Genomic DNA, 20000 nt, shown 5'->3' on the forward strand with positions numbered 1-20000 from the left:
TTACTTGGGGAGTGGGGACCCAACCGATTATAGTGTAGACGTCGTCTTACAGCTGCTTTTCGGACATTTCCTTTTTCGGACAGGTTTTCGGAAGAGTCTTCAAAAATCGGACACTGTCCGAGAAATAGGACGGTTTGGCAGCATTGTCAGAGGCGAGCAGCACTGCATGCACTGCATGCACGGACTGCATGCGATAGTGTTGAATGATCAACTGATCATCAGGTACGAGTACAGTGCTGGCAACTGAAATCCGACCCCCTAGCGGTGCGCTAGGCGCGTTACTTAGCGATTCGTGCGAGACGCTAGTGGTCGGATTTCAGTTGCCAGCGTACTAAATCTACTACATGACCGCTACATGACTGATACGTGCTGTCAATCTAACAATTATGCATGACTGTAGACAGTACAGCCAACATAACAGGCATCCATGCTCATAAACTCAGTTGAGACGGAGCCGGAGTCAGCAAAAAAACACTGCAACGAAGTGACATTTATTTTTATCATACCGGCATGCTGCGAGCCGGAGAAGACTAGAAATTAAGTACTAGAATCTCTAGATCGACTAGCGCTAGCCTAGGCTATACTATAGCGGCTAGTAATGCAGTTTGTTTTACCTTACATTTCTGTCGTTTGCAGAGGAGAGAGAAGGGAATCACCTCTCCCTGTATCTGGATTGATTCAGAGTAGACTGATCGCGAAGAACTCATGTATCCCGCTTCAGCTGACAGGATCCTCGTGGAAGGAGAGGTGCTGTACCGCGACAGGCAGAAGGTGAGATATGAACCAACTGTTTGTGCCCATCCCTCACTCACCCGTGCCTGTTGTTATCATCTGGAGACAGACAGTGCGATGTAATTGTTCAGTTACACTTCTGTTAGTAGTACTAGTACCGTCTTATCCTACTCTCAGCAGCATGTGTGTTCACATAACGTTGTTGTCGATTTTCTCTCCTTTCTTTCCAACAAAATAGTGGCGGTCGCGATGGTGCTGCATGAAGAAAACAAATCCTGCTGGTAAGTGTCTTGCTACGCTCTCCTATCGCGCCCTGTACCCACACGTGCGAGGTCAGATGATTTTCAATAAGCCCGGGCTGGAGTCAATTACTTTCGCAATCTCTTTTCTGAGTGCGCCACAGGGAATCGTCCATGAAGGCATGACCCAATGGCCGGGTTTTGTTCCCAAGCATTCGTTCCTTTACTTTAGCGTGCCGCCGAAAACATTTCGTGAACAGATGGAGGATTTACTCGAGTTCCGAAGACCAGGACTGGTCCTTGTGCCCTGTGTCATACATGATTCTACCGATGGAGTAAATCGAGGGAGCGGGAAGTCTTTCCCTCAGATCTCCCCTGCATGTTACCCATTGTTCACCAGCCGGCGATTTTTGTTGAGCGTACCACTGACACTATTATTTTTGATTCACTTCTTTATACAATGTATAGATTTTGTACATTTGTAGAGCGATCGTACAATGGGGCGTGTTGGGGATAGGACGTTCAGGATTGAGGTCAAGTGACTTCCACTAGTCCGGTAGTACAGTCATGCTCTGTTCTGCTAGCATCCCAGCTACAGTACATGACCATGCTATTGTAATTTGGGTCGTCCGTAAATATGGGTAAGGGGCTTGGTGAGAACCCTGCATTATGCGCATACCTCAGCAGATGTACTGTAAGTAGGGATGTCAGCGAACGCACTGCGCAGGCCTCTGCGCATGCATTGCGTCATCGATTTTTTGAACGTGATCGCGGCCGACAGAGAAAACATGGCCGCGGTCTGCACCGCTGGGAGTCGTAAAATTACTGTTCTTCTGTCCCCGCGACCATTCAAATCATACGCGATACAGGAGGACCCACGAGCTCACCACGTTCTCCCCGGTCGATTTCTCTGAAAGTTTGCACATCGTGAAACACCAGTATGAGAGGTGTTCAGGCCAATTTTCAAGGGATTACCCTGGTTGGATCGTTCCAAAATCGGACTTGCATTTCTCGCTCGCGGCCATTTCTTGCGCGATGGAAGCGCCCTGCCCTGGTGAGTAACCAGCGTCGCGCTTGGTAGAGAGTTGCTGCAATCAGCTCCCTGATGTGTTCGCTGCCATTGTCAGAAGCGATGGGCCCTGAATTTGTTTGAGAGTCTCTGGATGCTACTTTTCCTCAGCCTAGTTTTCAGCCATTCCGTGCATCTTCGCACGATTTATTTTGCAAAAAAATGAAAGGGTTCATGAGTTTTTTTGTCGGCCGCGCGTAGATGGGCCAGGCTGACCTGCGCAGATGGGCTGCGCAGTGCGTTCGCTGATATCCCTACTGTAAGGCTAGTAATGTTAACGAACATTTAATTCTAACGATTTAACGAATTTAAAAAATACTTTAACATTTGATGTCGTTATGTACGAAACGATATGTGCCTGTACAGTCATTTGCCAGTTTTGAGACGGAATTCGTTAGAATTTCACCCCGCTAACGCACAAAAATCTGGAGATCGTTATCTTTAATTGACGTTGAAATATCAGGTCTTACAGTACATTGACAGGTGCTGGTGTGCCCATACTGTAGTATATGCCAGCACGTTACCAGCTGGGCTTTTTTTAGACCTGCCGTGAAATTAACACCCTGTCCATCATTTCACTTGGAATGCTAGTCATAGTTCTGTTCAGCTCTGCCACACTTTGTCCAACTATGTTGTCACATACGCGTGCACGCACGTACACACACACACACACACACACATACCTACATACCCGCCCACATGGATGCATGCACAAATCACAGCAGCCATGCATGTTTGTGATGTGCTTCCGTAAAAGAACGGTTCAGCTCAGTGGAATGCACATGCCCGTCCAGGTTTGTGCGTGTGTGCATGGATATGACATGTAATGTATGCGTGTGCACATGCAAACTCGATGTCATGTTTAGTAGATAGCTTGTTCTTTTAATTCAGCAATGCATGTTGCACTGCGATTTTCAAATGTCGTAGGAATGCCCCACACCCAGCTGCTGATCTATGCGTCTAAGCCTGACACCAGCAGAGCATCTCCGCAAGAACGGCACTCGCTTGAGGATTTCTGTGGACTAGACTACGGCCGGCCGCTCGAGGGAGAAGCCAACGTGCTGACGGTGATAACTGCTCACATATCCTACACATTCGCCTTCAAAGTCTTGCTGGACCTAGAGCGCTGGACTCGTATACTGAAGCGGGAGCTTGGATCAGGTGAGCCGTACGGGGAGGGGTCGTATTGCCGGAGGGTTGGCAACTACACTTCTCTGTGTTCATGGAGCTGCATGCAGTTTGGTAATGGCGATGACGACGGAAGCACTGCCATTCAGTCGTCAGCTGCCAGTTGATCAGAGTGTTTGGCATGCAGTCACTTGGCAAGTTCAAAGGCTTTCTATCCACCATCGTATTCCAGGGGTACTGATTGGTGTGTTTCTTTCTCGGCCGTTTCTCTCTGTTGCCTTCTGTGCATAGAATGGATGTTTGATGTGAAGGTGCTTCCAACCCAGAACAAAATCAAGGCAGGAGAGGCGACACTGCGTTTCTTCCCATCGTACTTCAGCTTAACGTCAGGCAACCCATGCGCCTGTCTCGGATACTGGATGCACAATCAGCTACGGAGATACGGAGGTTCTTCTGGATTCTCCTTTGAGGCTGGCTCGAAGTGTTATGGTGAGGATGGGCTCTCAGAATTTCACACAAGCCAATTTCACATGTATATTGTATTATGTGCATACACGCGCGCGCGCGCGCGTGCGTGTGTGTGTGTTGCCTAATTCCAATGTATGAGCTGCATCTGTACATTGATACTTGAGGGTGGTTGTGCCCCTGCAGGTGTGGAAAATTCAGTCTGAATATCTCATGCCAACCATAGAAGTTTCATATATTTGTCTATACAGTCGTCCCTCTCTAATCCGGCACTTGTTTATCCAGCACCCTTGCAAACCAGCACACTTTCGGGCAAAACGGATTTTTTCAGTTCATTTTCTACGCTTTAATCCGGCACTTGAATTCCGCCTCCAGCAGCGATTTTCTGCAACAAATCACTCAAATTGTACACAATTCAATTTTCTAATCCAGCAGTTGTACATCGCATACCGTCAGGGAGCATTGTATCATACACAACACATGTAACATACACTTGGGAATATCCAATGTACTCGTATTCCCAAGTGTATGTTATAGATATGCATTCCACGAAGTAATTGGATTGACACAGAAAATCCCTACGTTTTGACGTACGACACAAACATGTACGTTAATAGGTGGGCCGGGTTGGAGGGCAGGATTTTATAATCCAGCACCCTTGTTTATCCAGCAGAACATGCCGTTGCAAAAGGTGCCGGATTAGAGAGGGGCGACTGTACTATACTAAATTATCATATTCTTGATCGGTCTGTTCTTGTTCTTGGCAATGTTTTTGGTTGGAAATCAGGTGGCGAAGGTGTGTATAGACTGGAGAGCAAGCATGGAGCTAAAATTAAGGACCTCTTTGACCGTGTGGCCAACAATCGCCCATTGCCCGACCCGCTAAAAATGTCAATGTCTTCAGCGCGTGAGCGCAGCAGCATGGGCAGTGACTCCGCACCGGAAACGTCACCAGTGGGCCATCCGGCCGTACTCGTGTCGTCAAATGCCCGCAGCGTGCAGCGAGCCAGTGACTCTTCAGAGCTGTACACGTTACCGCCAACAATGGCCGCCGCCGCCGGTGGCAACAGCAGCAGCGGCATTCGAACTAGCAGCTCATCCATAGAACACCGCCAGTCGCCGATGACACCGAATAACTCCTACCAGCCAGTTCCCAGCGCTACGTCTCCTGTGACACCTGTCACGGCAGACCTGAACATGGACCGACCACCGATGGCTGTGCCATCCGCGTCGCTGCAAACGGCACCGCAACCCGAAGGTCATTACGAGAACATGGGCGATGGCGGTAGCAACACCTACGCATACGTTCCCATTAAAATACAGCCGAGAAGCATACCAGACGCAGTAAGTGACCGTGCCAGTGTGCATGTGTGTGTGTGGTGCGTGTGTGTGTGTGTGTGTGTGTGTGCTGTTGCTGCTGCATGACTGGAATACCCAGCTCAAGTGAGCATGCAAAAGTCATAAGTACAGTCCAAAGCGGTTAGTACAGGGTGTAGGATATACTCATGATTGTGGAGTACGTACTTTTTGGCAGTTTTGCAGTTGACGTAAAATTGGCACTCTTCAATGTGATTGGAGCATGGGTGTAGTAATCACTTCCGCAAGGAAGTACTTTTTCCGTGTTCCCTTGTGGGTACGTCTTATCAGGTTTTGACTGTAAGCGCGCCCAGCAAGCAGGTCAAAGGTCAGAAGGTAGTAGACAAAATAATCTAAGACCTGGACTTCTATCAAGGACGTATATCTAACGTTGTAATGGCTCGAAGTTCAATCACTAAAATACAGTTCTCTGATACAGTTATACCTGGTATGAATTATGTGTGTATATATTTAAAATCTGATGAGGCCATTCGTACCATTACTCTTCAAAACCAGTACATGGTGATAATGTGACGAAGCACAACTTCCCACCTCCCTGTTATACTTATAATAATGTGACGAAGCACAACTTCCCACCTCCCTGTTATACTTATAGTGCGTGTACTCTTTGGCACTACTCACACTATCATTCAGCCTGTGTACGTTTCATCGCAATTTTCCGCCAATATGCTGCATAAATTGATATCGTTGTGCTTCGTCGCATTATCACCATGTACTGATTTTGAAGAGTAATGGTACGAAAGGCCTCAACAGATTTTCAACTAGCTTCGCCTCTTCGTGTGCTGATATGTTTACCTTCGACTAAGTCTCTATATGTTTCTTCAGAATTCTCAAACTCCATTGCAGCGTATTCCTTGCACTTGAAAACACCGCCATTCCGGCAACAGGCTCTCAGCTGCACCAAATAAATAACTTTGCCAATATTTCGCCCATTGGGCATCATCAGGGCATTGAGGAAGGGGAGGCCAAATTACGAAATATAAAGACGAATAATGCAGGCAGATGAATGTTCTAGAACTAACACATCATGGTGACACAATTGGCAAGGCCAGCAAACTAAACAATCATCACTTGTAAGGTAACCTAAACAAAACGAAAGATGAGAAAACTCACACATACACACAGACACAATTTGGCAAGAAAACTAACACTAACACTAACACTAAAGTTTACAATCATCACCTGTAAGGTGACCTAAACAGAAGAAAGAAGACTAGTAAGACTATCACAGCACGTACAAGAACACTTTCAAGTGTGGGAATGCTAAAGGCGATCTATGTATATGACAGCGGTGTATGTGCAAAGTATGTGTATGTGCTGTGTCAGGTGGTAAAGTCCAGTGGTAGTTCGAGGAGATGGGTGTCGATTCCAGTGACGATCCGGTGACATCCAATCAGTCAACGACATCACCCTGAGGAAGCTCTGTGGGACAACACGTCAACCTCCATTGATGGGAAAGGAAGATGAACGCAAGCTACGGCGCACGAAGGATGACATTATGTCGCTCTATGATGAAGAAGCTAAGAGGAACCGCAAACAATCAACGTTCGTACCGCTGTCCCAAGAAGAGAAAGATGAGATTCAACAGCTCAGGGGAAAACATAATGTTGTCATAAAGCCGTCAGACAAGGGAAAGGGATTCGTCTTGTTACCCAGTACACAATATGATGAGAAAGCCGAAGCCATGCTGGACCAAGAAACTGACTATGAGAAGGTGGCCATGACGGTGGACAAACTGGATGAGGAGACAAGACGTTTTGTCGACACTCATCTGAAGAACAAGCTCCCGGAGAAACTGGAGAAGGCAATTAAACCGAGGCACTCGCGGATGCCAAGGTTTTACGGTCTCCCCAAAGACCATAAGGCAGGATTGCCATTGCGTCCCGTGGTCAGTTCTTGCGACAGTCCTACAAGTAACCTTTCGTTGATTGTTGAAAGGATACTGAATCAGCTCCTTATGTTCGTACCTGCTCATCTAGATAGCACCGAAGCCTGCATTGAAGACATCAAGAGGCATCGCCACGTCCCGGATGGCTGCATCATCGCCTCATTCGATGTAGTGGGCCTCTATTCGAACATTCCTATAGATGAGAGCATTCCGGCCGCTATTACCAAGCTAGAGCAGCATAAAGATGATGTCGACATGCTTGGATTGACGGTTGCGGATGTACAGCTGATGTTGCAGTATGTTCTGTCAAACAACTACTTCTTCGAGTTCAATAGTAAACAGTACCGTCAGAAGCGTGGAATTGCGATGGGGAACCATCTGGCACCTCCGCTGGCCATCCTCTTCATGGATGCGCTTGAACAGAAGGCCCTCTCGACAGCTACAGTGAAGCCAGATCTCTACAAGCGATATATCGACGACTGCATACTACTGTGGAGACATGGCTGGAAAGGTTTAACAGCACTTCTAGATCACTTCAACGGACAGCACACTACTATCAAATTCACAATGGAACACTCGGTCAACGAAACTCAGTCAGTGAACTTCCTGGATCTAGCGCTGTCTGTGCGTGGAAACAGCATAGAGTGGGAGCTCTATGTTAAGCCTTCCCACAGTGGTGTCCACCTGTCTTATGAATCATGTCTCTCCTGGTCGTGTAAAAGAGCTGTTGCAACGAACCAATTCTCTCGAGCTATCCGTAACTCGTCAACACCGGAAGCGGAAGACAGGAGCATGTCCATAATTGAAGAGTTGCTCGAGAGAAATGACTATCCACGCACCGAGATAAACGCAGCACGACGAGCAGCCAAGGGGAAGAGACAAGATACACACCCGTCTCAACAACAGCAGCGTGACAGCAAGCGCAGACACAACCAATTCAAGTCAGTCATCAAACTGCCCTTCATCAACGACTCACTTGCCGCTCGTGTCTCACGACGTGTTCGAAAGTTCAGTCCGCATGTTCGTGTTGTCTTTGTGTCTGGTCCTTCTTTGAAGGATATGTTGGTCCGATCGTCGAGTGCTGTACGTGTGTGTCCCCGTGAGAAGCAGCGATCGGAGGTGAAGAGAAGGAGAGGTCGACCAATGGAGTGTCGTGCATGTGATGCGAGTATGGTGGATAGTCAGTGTTTAGTCAAAGGTGTTGTCTATTGTATGTCTTGCACGTTGTGTGCGGAATTGTACGTTGGTGAGACCGAGCGGCCGGTGAGGGACCGATTCGCTGAGCACTACCGAGAGGCAAGGGCGATGGTGGCGAAGGCTCCCTGGGGCTTCCACTATCGTACCCAGCATCGAGAATCTTTAAAGTCTTCCAACTTTCTGCCCTTCCACCAGGCAAAGATTCTCGGCAGGGAGGCTTCGCTACCATCAAGGAAACTGCTTGAAGCTATCGAGATAAGGAAGCGCAAACCAGCAGTCAATTGCGATGACGGCTGGCGCCTAATTGACTGATTGGATGTCACCGGATCGTCACTGGAATCGACACCCATCTCCTCGAACTACCACTGGACTTTACCACCTGACACAGCACATACACATACTTTGCACATACACCGCTGTCATATACATAGATCGCCTTTAGCATTCCCACACTTGAAAGTGTTCTTGTATGTGCTGTGATAGTCTTACTAGTCTTCTTTCTTCTGTTTAGGTCACCTTACAGGTGATGATTGTAAACTTTAGTGTTAGTGTTAGTGTTAGTTTTCTTGCCAAATTGTGTCTGTGTGTATGTGTGAGTTTTCTCATCTTTCGTTTTGTTTAGGTTACCTTACAAGTGATGATTGTTTAGTTTGCTGGCCTTGCCAATTGTGTCACCATGATGTGTTAGTTCTAGAACATTCGTCTGCCTGCATTATTCGTCTTTATATTTCGTAATTTGGCCTCCCCTTCCTCAATGCCCTGATGATGCCCAATGGGCGAAATATTGGCAAAGTTATTTATTTGGTGCAGCTGAGAGCCTGTTGCCGGAATGGCGGTGTTTTCAAGTGTAAGTCTCTATATATTTAAAAAAAACTACTTCTGTCCACAAATACAGTCTCTGGACTGCAAACTGCATGAAATAAGGCAAGAGAGCTAGCTCTGGACCCTTAGCTATTCTTGTCATCATCATGAATCACTTTTGCTGAGCTAACTGAACTGGTGCTCGGTCACGTGTGAACACCCGCGCGCGCACCTGGTGCCCCGGCCCCGCCCGTCCTTTGTGCCTGCGCCCTGTCAGGTGATCCCCCCCCCCCCCCCCCCCCCCCCCCCGGTGTTCCTGTTACCAATCAACCGATCACTCCAACTTCATGTGCCAACGCTGTGTCACAACATAAAAAGGGCTGGCAATGAGTCGGCCTGAAGATCGCATAGTGGAGTACTGGTGTGATTAACATTCACACAATGGCCAAGAGTGTCTCCAATTTCTTTGCTTTTACCCTGGGATTACCGAAAACAGTTGTCATGTGGTTTTTGGGAGCGTGTGCAGTTTGCAACTTCGTAATAGCTTTTCGTACTTTCGTATTCAAAAATGTTCTGCTGTTTGTGTTTGTGTGTATAGAATGTGAACTATGCAAAGCTTGATCAGGGCTCTTTGAATAGTGCCGGCAACCCTGGGAGTACGGCATTGCCAGTGGCCGCAGGAGCTCGGTCTTCGTCTGCGTCTGGCGGCTCCAATTCAGTCGGTAGCTTGCCGTCTCACTTCCGAGGACGGATGAGTGAGACAACGTATTCCTCGGTCGACATTGATAACACGCACAGCCTCAGGGTTGCACGGGATGCCCAGGCAAGGGATCGACAGCGTCCCATTGAGCAGTAGTGTGAGAGTGTGTGCCTGCTGACCAGTATAATTATAGTCGTTTCTTCGGATGCCTCCTCTCACAATTGCTTGGCTCAGCTACCTGCTATCATGTGTGTACCGCATCCAGTTCACGTGGTACTCATGCAGGGTAAGTAGCACTGGGTGTTTACTTCACTTCTGGCACTTCTGAATGTCAGGCCGTAGCCCTATGCAGTGTCAACTTGGATTTATGACGATGTGGCCAGTGTCGTTTTTCTGTGCGCACGCTCCTATCGGCAACTGAAGCTTTCCGTTAGCCATAGTGCACACAACTGATGCGTGCAGTCAATAATAAACCTCCATTGAAGCATTTAAATAAAATCGGCGATGTGGTCAGGACACGTTTGTCCGTAGTCTGAGGCTACGGCAACGATTCTGTGGCCATAGTCATTTCAAACCCTCTTCAAATAAATTCAATCACTAATCTCAGAACAGCAACTTATTGCCGTAAAACTGGTCATTTCAGAGCTACACGGAGTGTGAATTTCTTGTTGTACCCACCGATGATTTCCAATCTCAATTGTCCAAATATCTGATCCCAGCCCAGATTATGCAAGTTCACGCGACTATTTTTCTTCTTCTTAAAAGGCTATTGTGACACAAAGAACGGATAATATTGGCACCAACTTACCTACCAGCTTCTTTTCACATTCCATGTGTTTGAACACTATTTTTCCATTGATATTTTAAATCGCATTGTCCAGCACACCGCTGCTGAATTGACCTTGACTCCTTATAAATGCAGATTGTAATACCTTTTTTGAGCAATGCTTTGATGCATAGTCGTCGAATTCTTCACGACGACATGCACTGTAGAAGTATTTCCATTTTTTCACCGCACTGGATGATGAGGTGAACTTGCTTTCCTTGAACGTTTCTGATACATAGCATTTATCTTGTTTATTGATGGCAAGGTGGATTCTAAAACAATTCTCTTACTGCCATCATCCTTAGACTGAAACTAGTTTTTTTATGAGCATAAAAATTATTATGGCTGTGTTACCCGGTGGCTGCTTGTGCAGCTCCTGCCGAGATGATGTGCCGTGATTTCTGACGGTTTGCTTGCATGACACATGGCAGTGGTGTGGTATGGGGAGCGGGTCGGGATTAGTACTGGTGCGTGTGAGTGCGTGTGTATGTGTATGTGCTATGTGTGTGCATGCGTTTGAACTTGAGAAGAAGAAGAAGAAAGCTGAGCCTTTGTCGCTGGTCTGAACTAACTAATACTTACACTAACTCTCTTAGTCTTACAGAGGAAGCCTTTTCTCTGGGATTTAGGTCTCTTCGGAGTCAGTGTCGCCTAACTTACTTGCAGAGCCTAGCAACGGTTGCTTCTGGATACGCCTGTCTACTGCACAACTCGATCGATGTACTGGTGCCGTGGTGGGCCATGCCATGGCATGGGGCCGGGTAGTCTTCGTGCATGTGGTACTATGCCATTGCTGGGGATGGGCGCGCAAGAAACAGACTGATGTAAAATCAAACTGAGTGTTTCAGTGACCAGATACTGGTGACAGTAAACCATGGTAAACAGAATCAGTCTGATAGAGTCACTGCAGACCAAGCCAAGTAGACTCGAAATTACGAAAAGAGTATGCAACCATCTGCGGGACGAAGAACGCACAAGTAATCAAACTAATTTTGGTGAATATCGGCCCTTCCCTAGCAGAAGCAGTAGAGCCTAGAGGTGTGTTTATGAGCACTGTGGTAGTCATACGACACTCGTACTCGGAGTAACCGGCCGCGACAACACGCTCAGCGACGTTGCAAACGTAATAGGCAAGCTCTGGTTCGCTTATTGATATTCCACACCATTGCGGCCGTGAGTGAATTCAACTGAACCCTTGTCGGGCAGCGCTTCCGCTAGCATTCCGGTGGTCTTCCTCGCCAAGGCCACTGGCCAATATGGTAAGGCCCTACCAAGACTAATGCTAACACGCACAGGTCAGAATGGTCGAGATACCATGATACAGTACCAGTATGTGTACCGCTGCGTGTATGCCATGACCTGGTGAAAGAGACATTCAGAAATTTTAATCTGGCAAGCACCACCAAGAGCACATGAACAAACGTGTGCAACTCCGCATCTGCAAGTATGCTGCAGAAAACTACTCCACGGCAAAGTTTGGGTTTGTTTTGGCCATCATGAATCATAGGACACTCACTGACTGTAACTCATTGTATCGTAGGTCCAGAGTGGCAAATAGCCGCATCACTGAGGTGATACTGGGAAGCTCGTGTGTGTTTTCATCACGTTGGACCTTGAGCCCGAGGCGAATAGATACCTTCAGGCGCGTGCGCCGTATGGGTTCCTGGGTGCCCGGAACCCCCCTTTTTTTTTCGCTCAAAATGCAGGATTTTGCTTCTTTTTTGAAAATTTTCCAGGGGGGGAGGCCCCCCGGAACCCCCCCCCCCCCTTGAAGGGCACCGGCACACGCGCCTGGATACCTTTGCCTTGGACTCATTCTCCTGGAGTTACATACTCTTGATTATGTATTCTTGGTACAGCACCACATAGCGTACTCACGTGGGTACGCTCAAGAGCACGTGACCCCAAGAGTGTGCAACTCCAGCATACCCTGCTGTCCCGGCAGAATTTCAAGTTGACTCCAAATGTCAGAAACATACGAATTTTGGGCCAGAAAAGGGGGATGTGACTTAGACCCTGGTGCGGCTAACACACTGGAATGATACGGTATAAGCCGCACGTCAGATTTTGAATTTTGGGCCATCCCAACTTGGTGGGTACAAGAACATACAAGACATTTACCAATGGTTAAAAAGTTTTGAAGCACGGCTGAAGCTCGAGCAAGAATTTCTTTGTTTGTCCCTCACTTTGAACCCCATAGAAGCAGCATACAACTGCAATGATGGGTTACTGTGCATGAAAAGTGCTTAAAAAGTAGTCGAATGACACCAAACATTAATGTTATGCATAGCACGCTGTATCACTGATTGATTCATGGCCAGCATTCTGAGTCTTTAGCCGCAGGGATGATTTTTGAGTCATTTTAGGCGTTTCAAAGTGCTGCTAACATCCGGGATTCAAAGTGTGGCTAATACTGTACCCGGGAACTTGAATATGGTATGTACTGATGTGCCTTGTGTACATGACCGTGACTGTGTGTCTGTTTTGTATATGTGTGTGTGTGTCTGTTTTGTATGTGCGTGTGTGTGTTTGTATGTGTGTTTGTATGTGTATGTACATGTACATGTACGTGTGTATGTGACTGTGTGTGTATGGTGTGTGTGTGTGTATGTGACTGTGTGTGTATGTGCATGTGTGTGTGTTTGTGTTTGTATGTGTATGTGACTGTGTGTGTATGTGCATGCGTGTGTATGGTGTTTGTGTATGTGCATGTGTGTGCATATAACTATGTGCATGTGTGTTTGTGTGTGTGTGTCTGCATGCAGAGTGACGTAGATGAGATTATCAAGCGCATGCAGAAACACAAGGGTGTAGTTGGCCTTGTGGTGGTCAATGATGAAGGTGGGTTCAATAGAGCATTGGAGTTTTGTGCTACAAGTATGTCACAGGTATCGTTTTGTGCCGTGCCCTTGCCAGTGACATAGTGCTGGGCGTATGTTTATGTGTGCCGGGCCGGCTGGGTGGAAGGAATTGCTGATAGAAATTGTACGGTGAGATCTTACATCGTGTTGCCTTGTGTTTGTGCACAAGTCTGGTTGTGATGTATGTCTCTATGTGTGTACATTTGTGTGTGTATGTGTGTGTGTGTGTGTGTGTGTGTGTGTGTGTGTGTGTGTGTGTGTGTGTATGTGTATGCGTGTGTGTGTGTGTGTGTGTGTGTGTGTCTGTGGATGTGTGTGTGTGTATGTCTCTATGTGTGTACATTTGTGTGTGTATGTGTGTGTGTGTGTGTGTATGTGTATGCGTGTGTGTGTTTGTGTGTGTGTGTGTGTGTGTGTGTGTGTCTGTGGATGTGTGTGTGTGTGTATGTGTGTGTGTGTGTGGATGTGTGTGTGTATGTCCCTCTGTGTGTGTGTGTGTATGTGTGTGTGTGTGTGTGTGTGTGTGTGTGTGTCCCTCTGTGAGTGTGTGTGTGGGTGTGTCCCTCTGTGAGTGTGTGTGTGTGTGTGTGTGTCCCTCTGTGTGTGTGTGCATATACATGTATGTATGTACCCAATACTGTAGACAGCAAGCTGTTTCGGCCATAAAGGTCCCATGAGTACAGCTACGAGCATAATTATGTATGTATCTATGATTGAGTATGTGTATCTGTAATGTATGTGTGTACAAATTGCGTAATGTGTATGTACTTGTATGTGTACAAATTGCATTATGTTTGTGCGTATGTGTGCATGTGCCGGTGCAGGAATACCAGTCAGAACGACACTGGACAATGCCACGACCGTGCAGTACTCTGGTCTTATACAGCAGCTGGTGGCCAAGTCACGCGGTGTTATCCGCGACCTAGACCCAGTGGTGAGCATGCCGCTGCAAGCTATCATGTCCTACCCTGACGCATTCTAATAGGCTATTGGCATTTGCAAAAAAAAGGTGGTTAGCACGAGACTCTGTTAGACTGAGCTTTCCGCATCCGCAGGAACACCACTACCCTCTAGGATCAAATATACCAGTTGCAGTGTGTCCCAGGGAAATCTTTCCCCTAGTTCAAGAACTGTAGTGTGAGTAGCATTTGGTAGCAGCATTGCCATTTTAGCAAGTGTCTCCAAGGGCTTGCGAGTACACTACACAGTTTGGGCTCCAAAGGACTGCATGACTGTACACTCCACGGTTTGGGCTGGCAAGGACTGCATGACTGTACACTCCACGGCTTGGGCTGGCAAGGACTGCTAGACCCCTGGCACTGGGACTGTGCCCCAGAGGTTGAATTCCACTGACCAGTCACTGCATGCCGATAGATAGCACACCGCCCGGGGCTGTGCTTCAAGTGCGAATGCAAGGGCTTAGCCGCTACAATATTTCCAGTATCTGCAACAGCCACTCTAATTTTTTCCCCAGTCCAAATGATGTCTTCACTCCTGCTATGAAGCTCTTCATTAGTTTTCCATCTGTAAATTGCTACGGTGGAGTTAGCGAATTCCGTTGGGAAATGTCAGTGCCTGTGTTTGTCTGTTTCGGTTCTACCTTGCTTCTTGCCGCTGCCTAGAATGACCTCTGCTTCTTACGGGTCAAGTCCAAGAAACACGAGATCATGGTCGCGCCTGGTAAGTTAGTCTCAAGTGGTAGCGAACTATCTGCCAGTTGAGAGGGGTTGCTTTATGACTACAAGTACGAAGACAAACGCCGTGACTTTGATTTGTCCATTCTTGCAAGAGAGGGAGAGTCACATACACACAGAGCAGTAAATCAGTGTAGATTGTAATATAATAGACGGGGAGTCCCATGGGCAAATTTGGAGCATATGGGTAAACAATATGAGCCAAGAGGTTCAGGCTGGAAGGCTTTTTAAAAGTGACATGCCCCAAACCCAGCGGTGAATCACATGCCAAGAATCCTCAAAGCATTTGTCTTCCCCCAGGGCACTGCATTCAAACAGGGCATCCTCCATAATGTGCAGGCCTAAGTATGAATTGTGAAGAGCCGCATGATGCTGTCCATTCGGGCTGTGACATACCTGTAGATGCGGCTGGGGTCAGGGCCAACTACATGATTGTATACATGGCAGGTCCTGACTCCTGTGTGTGTGTGTGTGTGGTGTGTGTGTATGTGCATGTGTATGTGTGTATGCGCATGTGTGTGTTTGTATGTGTGTGTGTGTGTGTGCCGTTTGCTGCCTATGTCTCCAGAGAATGACTACCTACTGATTGTTGTGCAAGACATCATGGATGACGAACAGTGACACAGAGAGCTGTTGAATGCAGCTAATCTGAAGAACCCGACAACAGATGACGAACAAAACTGCTCACGGTTTCTGTCCTGCATGTGCTTCAACCAACAGTGTATGATCATTGACTGATTATTAATTTGATCACGTGACTATCTCCCTTACTTACACCCTCACCATACCAACAAACAGAGCTGTTCTAATGAATATTGCCCATCTCAAGCCGTGTGTCCGGTCTCCGGTGGAGCACTGTCGATGTGTCTGTGTTGTGTATGAGTGAATGGAGTAGCACTGCCTGTTCTTCATTTTGACTATGAAGTATAGTACATTGTAGCGAGGTCAGGGGGCTGGTTGACAGCCTCCAGGCATCCGGAGGCTCGGAGCCATTGACATGTAAACTAATACGGCGTGGATCAATCCTTGTATATCTCAACAAACACAACCGATGCCCAGTCAATGATACAGTCAGACCTCACTTGTCCGGATCCCTCGCCATCCAGAAGAAAATCATTGATTACCGATTTACAGCATATGCCATGCATACATACAGTATGTGTGTTAGACTATGCGGTTCACTCGCCTGCCAGCTAGTTCGGTTGGTGGGTACACTTATGCCAGACAGTGTTGGGCCTGTTGCCAACGGGCTCGGCTGCTTGAAGGTGTATTGTTGTACCTACCACCTTTGTTGGTTTCAGGGTTCATATACTTTCTATTTGAAGTATACATACCTGTTAACCATGGACTGCTTCTGGCTAGATTAACTCTTGTGTAATCAATGGTGCTAGTGAAGATTATATCAGATCCACTCTGATTTAGCCACCCACACTAGTACCAAGTATTACCTTCACTGGGGGGCAGGGGTACCTGCAGTTGGATCCCGGGACGGATACCCTGATGCCGTCAATCCTTTTTCTGCACCTTGTCCTCACCCACTTACTGAGGTGTGGTGAGCCCATAAGTGGGATCATTTCAAGTCCACCCTCGTTTGGGGATTTCAGGGGGTGTCGGCCGTTGGGTGGTTCAATAGCCAATTGAGTCATCTTTCCAAGATTCCTTTTGAGTCTCTCTCCCCTCTCCCGGGGAGACCCACGTGACCAGTTTTGGCAGTGAGCAAGTACAAGTACACTCGCCTATCTGGATATTTTTGTGGAAAACGGATGTATGCGGTTATGCGAGGTCTGACTGTAATATAGAGGGAAACCTGTCTATGCTCAAGGACCTTGAAATGACATCACAGGGTGCGACCTGGAGTGGTCTTCTGGGACAGGTGGTCGGTCATCTCATCCGAGTGGTTACAGGTTTTACTGAAGTCTTCTGGGACAGGTGGTCGGTCGTCTCATCCGAGTGGTTACAGGTTTTACTGAAGTCTTCTGGGACAGGTGGTCGGTCGTTTCATCCGAGTGGTTGCAGGTTTTACTTAAGTCTCTGCACGCAAGTCATTATAGAATGGCGTGGGGCCACAATGTAAGGATGTTAGCATGTACTGTGGAAAGTCGGTTTTCGCGTTCGATGCACGTACAGATTCAGCAGGGCGAGCTTCAGCTTTTCAGTCCTGCTATTATTACCTCTACATGTACTCCCTCTTCGCAAAGATCGTGAAGATTTTACGTTGCAACTACAGTCGATGATGTGATTATGGACTCTTGGTCAGATATAAAATGTCTAAACTGGTGGATGCCACGAAAACAAAATAGCAGCAGCAGCACCACCACCACCAGGCAATACTACCAGCTACATGTATGCGGAGAGCACAGTAAAACTGACGTTACTCAAACCTCAAGCAATGGTATATGTAAGTTACACCAAAATTCAATGTGGTATGCGACAACATGACGACTGTACATACTATTTACAGAGGTAGGTTTAGGCTGCTCCGAAACACACAGACCATACATGTATATACATAGTCATGGTCATAACCATGGTCATACGCCAGGCAACGATGATCATGATTAAGAAGCAATGTTCAATAACAACAACAACAACAACAACAATATGTACAGGAATACTACAGACAGAAATGTGGGGACAATAGTAAGCAAACAAGCGTTTCGGAGACAGCAGTTTTAATATAACAGTTAGCAACAAGGACGACTAATTGCACTGTAAGCATTCGTCATCCTTGTTGCTATATTAAAATAGTAAGCAGTTTGGGCCTACAAAAGCAAATTCAAAATTTGTCCAAGTACATACCTACTACCTAGCTATAGACCTATTTACTAATACAAGTACATGTACATGCATGGGTAGTACACTCGATCTTTCATTCTCTGTTCAAGTTACACTGATAGTAGATATGATGCGTTCCGGAGTGTGTCAAGTAAGTTAAATGGGATGGCCAGTACAGTCAAGGTGAGCCAGTGTCGGCGGATGGTTGCACAGGGTTTGGTTGTGTTGGTGCATCGGAAGCAGATGCCGCTGCCACGGCGGTGCTTGCAGAAGTCGAAGAGGGTGTCGGCGCGCCATCTGCTGGACGGCTTTTCTTGCGAGAACGAATTTCATCCATCGCCACCTCGATGGAGCGAGAGTCTCGCTTTAATGAAACGGGCACTGCAGGTGGATGGGTGAGCACCAAGCACAACACACATCAAGAAAGACCGACATCAATCGGAAACTCATTACGGTACCACGCATGGAGTGCCTTACTCAGGCAGGCGAATGTATACCACTGCAAGCTGGGGGCAAAGTTTTAAAACTAGTGCACAGGAGAATCAAAACTTCTATGAAAAACGAAATCCTGACCAACGTACGCACTTAGTACTTGGCGAGAAATCCACAGAATTTTGCCCTGAGCAGTCAACAGCTATACGCACTGCTCTGCTCAGCTACATACTTCAATAGCCCCAAAGGCTATAGCGGAGCACACACCAAATGAAGTCAGCAATACACACGAGCTGTGACTACAGGAAGCACTTGAACACTTCGACACATCTGCGGGGGAAGAGGCGCGAGTTGTCATGCTCGCACAGCCCATGTATGTCCTTACCACAGCCAAACACCTTGGTGCCATCTACGCTTAGTGCAACCTTCTCCTCGGTCTCGTTGCCAATAATCTTCTTGTATTTGTTCATGTAGTCGCTGTTCGGTGCAATTTCAGGCTTAGGTCGAGCCAGCCTAGTAGCAGACTGTGTAACAAAAGACAAACAGAGCATGCATCACTGTCATAACTAGTTAGTATGCTAGAATATATAGTATATAGTCAGAGGTTGTGTGTGTGTGTGTGTGTGTGCGTGTGTGTGTGTGTGTACACGCATGCGCGTGAGAAGTAATACCCAGAAAGGTAGCTATTAAATGTCATAACTTACTGCACTCTGCTTTGCTGCCTCTGCTGCTGCTGCTACTGCTGCGGGGTCGTACGGCTATGCAGCAGAAAACGCAAACAAAGAGTTGTACGTTGGCGGACAGAATAAGAATCAATCCAAAATTAAATTCTAAATATTATTAGAGATACCGGTTCACCGCCAACCTAACACAATAAATATACCCTAAGTGGATCAAAGGCACAGAGAAAAAGACAACTGAAAACAAAACATGGTTTATGCCAGCCAGGATTATAGATGGTTTGGAGGCAACAACGTTGTGAATGGCCAACGGTCCTCAGCGTTTGTTCAGCACCTGCATGAGCGACACTGACTCACGCTGCTATCTGGTGTTCACGAGGTGTTTGTCGCGCTGGAAACGGAACGTCTCTGTAAGTTTGTATCCCTGGTGATGGTTTGGTCTGGAGAGCAATATATAAGTGGTGCTCTTCAGACACAATCTTCCTCAGCCTACTCAAGCTCAACTGATGAGGGGTGAATTCCCCGAAACACTGTGTATTGGGCAGGAAGTGGTGCTTTCTTGCAGGTTCGCCGAGTGGAAGGTTCGATGGACTTCTCGTGTGCTCTGTATGGCAGTCGTGGGTCAGTCAAGTGAGAATTCAAGTGGGCAGGAAAAGCGCGAGCTCCCACGTAGGGAGCACCACACAATTCCCCAAGTATCGCCGAAGTCGCATCACCCTCTTCTTCACAGGATTATAGAAATTCAAGAAAAATTGAAGTGTGAATGGTATCACAAGCACACGGAGGTCACAAACATAATACTTGCTTACCACGCCCGCCCTTAGCGCCGCTAACTCTGCATCGCACGGTGCCTGCTCCTGTGCACACACAATACGGGTACAAACAAGTATCAATCACAGCGCTACTTACATACTGCTGGCAGTAGGAATGACAGAGTTGGTTCAGGCCCACGGGCGCCCTGCCCCAAAAGTGAGGTATTCTGGTAAACATACCGGTACATGTGTGCCGCATGATGGGACAACTTCAGATTAGACCTACCTTCTTCCATATAATGAGATGCCGATTAACGTCTTCCTCTCCAAAAGCAAAGCTAACTAGGCCAGCAATGTCGGCTATCTCATGTCTGGAGTACAACA

The 20000-nt window shown here is 47.2% G+C and overlaps 3 protein-coding genes and 1 long non-coding RNA gene across 5 annotated transcripts in view; 3 read left to right on the forward strand and 1 right to left on the reverse strand.

Moving 5' to 3' along the window:
- The window catches only part of LOC135830942 (uncharacterized), a 92837-nt gene that overhangs the window by 44988 nt on the left and 27849 nt on the right, over window positions 1-20000 (forward strand). The window lies entirely within an intron of this gene.
- Window positions 574-10810, forward strand: LOC135830938 (protein Dok-7-like). The gene is made up of 6 exons (XM_065343164.1): window positions 574-771; window positions 971-1013; window positions 2968-3201; window positions 3460-3657; window positions 4421-4977; window positions 9495-10810. Exons 1-6 carry the CDS (start codon window positions 706-708, stop codon window positions 9750-9752), a joined length of 1356 nt encoding a protein of 451 aa, XP_065199236.1. The 5' UTR covers window positions 574-705; the 3' UTR covers window positions 9753-10810.
- Window positions 11319-15805, forward strand: LOC135807028 (dynein light chain roadblock-type 2-like). 2 transcript variants are annotated; one of them, XM_065321122.1, is made up of 5 exons: window positions 11319-11681; window positions 13188-13263; window positions 14108-14217; window positions 14906-14963; window positions 15546-15805. In XM_065321122.1, exons 1-5 carry the CDS (start codon window positions 11679-11681, stop codon window positions 15596-15598), a joined length of 300 nt encoding a protein of 99 aa, XP_065177194.1. In that variant the 5' UTR covers window positions 11319-11678; the 3' UTR covers window positions 15599-15805. The 2 variants fall into 2 exon arrangements, with proteins under 2 accessions (XP_065177194.1, XP_065177193.1); XM_065321121.1 differs by lacking the exon at window positions 11319-11681 and having other exon boundaries at window positions 13182-13263.
- Window positions 17377-20000, reverse strand: part of LOC135830939 (sperm-associated antigen 7 homolog) — a 3331-nt gene continuing 707 nt past the window's right edge. Inside the window, exons 2-6 of the mRNA XM_065343165.1 lie at window positions 19903-19987; window positions 19674-19721; window positions 18889-18942; window positions 18570-18708; window positions 17377-18133 (exon numbers count right to left, since the gene is read on the reverse strand). Coding sequence (XP_065199237.1) covers window positions 17931-18133; window positions 18570-18708; window positions 18889-18942; window positions 19674-19721; window positions 19903-19987 — 529 coding nt within the window. The 3' untranslated portion in view covers window positions 17377-17930. The remainder of the gene's footprint in view (window positions 18134-18569; window positions 18709-18888; window positions 18943-19673; window positions 19722-19902; window positions 19988-20000) is intronic.

Source organism: Sycon ciliatum, chromosome 1, assembly GCF_964019385.1.
Source record: "Sycon ciliatum chromosome 1, ocSycCili1.1, whole genome shotgun sequence".
In the NCBI taxonomy this organism is placed as follows: Eukaryota; Metazoa; Porifera; class Calcarea; order Leucosolenida; family Sycettidae; genus Sycon; species Sycon ciliatum.

Coding starts and splice junctions, on each gene's coding strand:
- LOC135830938 (XM_065343164.1), top strand. CDS start 706: ATGTATCCCGCTTCAGCTGACAGGATCCTCGTGGAAGGAGAGGTGCTG. Junction 772..970: donor TGTACCGCGACAGGCAGAAG/GTGAGATATGAA, acceptor CCAACAAAATAG/TGGCGGTCGCGATGGTGCTG. Junction 3,658..4,420: donor GGCTGGCTCGAAGTGTTATG/GTGAGGATGGGC, acceptor GTTGGAAATCAG/GTGGCGAAGGTGTGTATAGA.
- LOC135807028 (XM_065321121.1), top strand. CDS start 13,182: ATGCAGAGTGACGTAGATGAGATTATCAAGCGCATGCAGAAACACAAG. Junction 13,264..14,107: donor TGTGGTGGTCAATGATGAAG/GTGGGTTCAATA, acceptor GTGCCGGTGCAG/GAATACCAGTCAGAACGACA. Junction 14,964..15,545: donor CGAGATCATGGTCGCGCCTG/GTAAGTTAGTCT, acceptor CTATGTCTCCAG/AGAATGACTACCTACTGATT.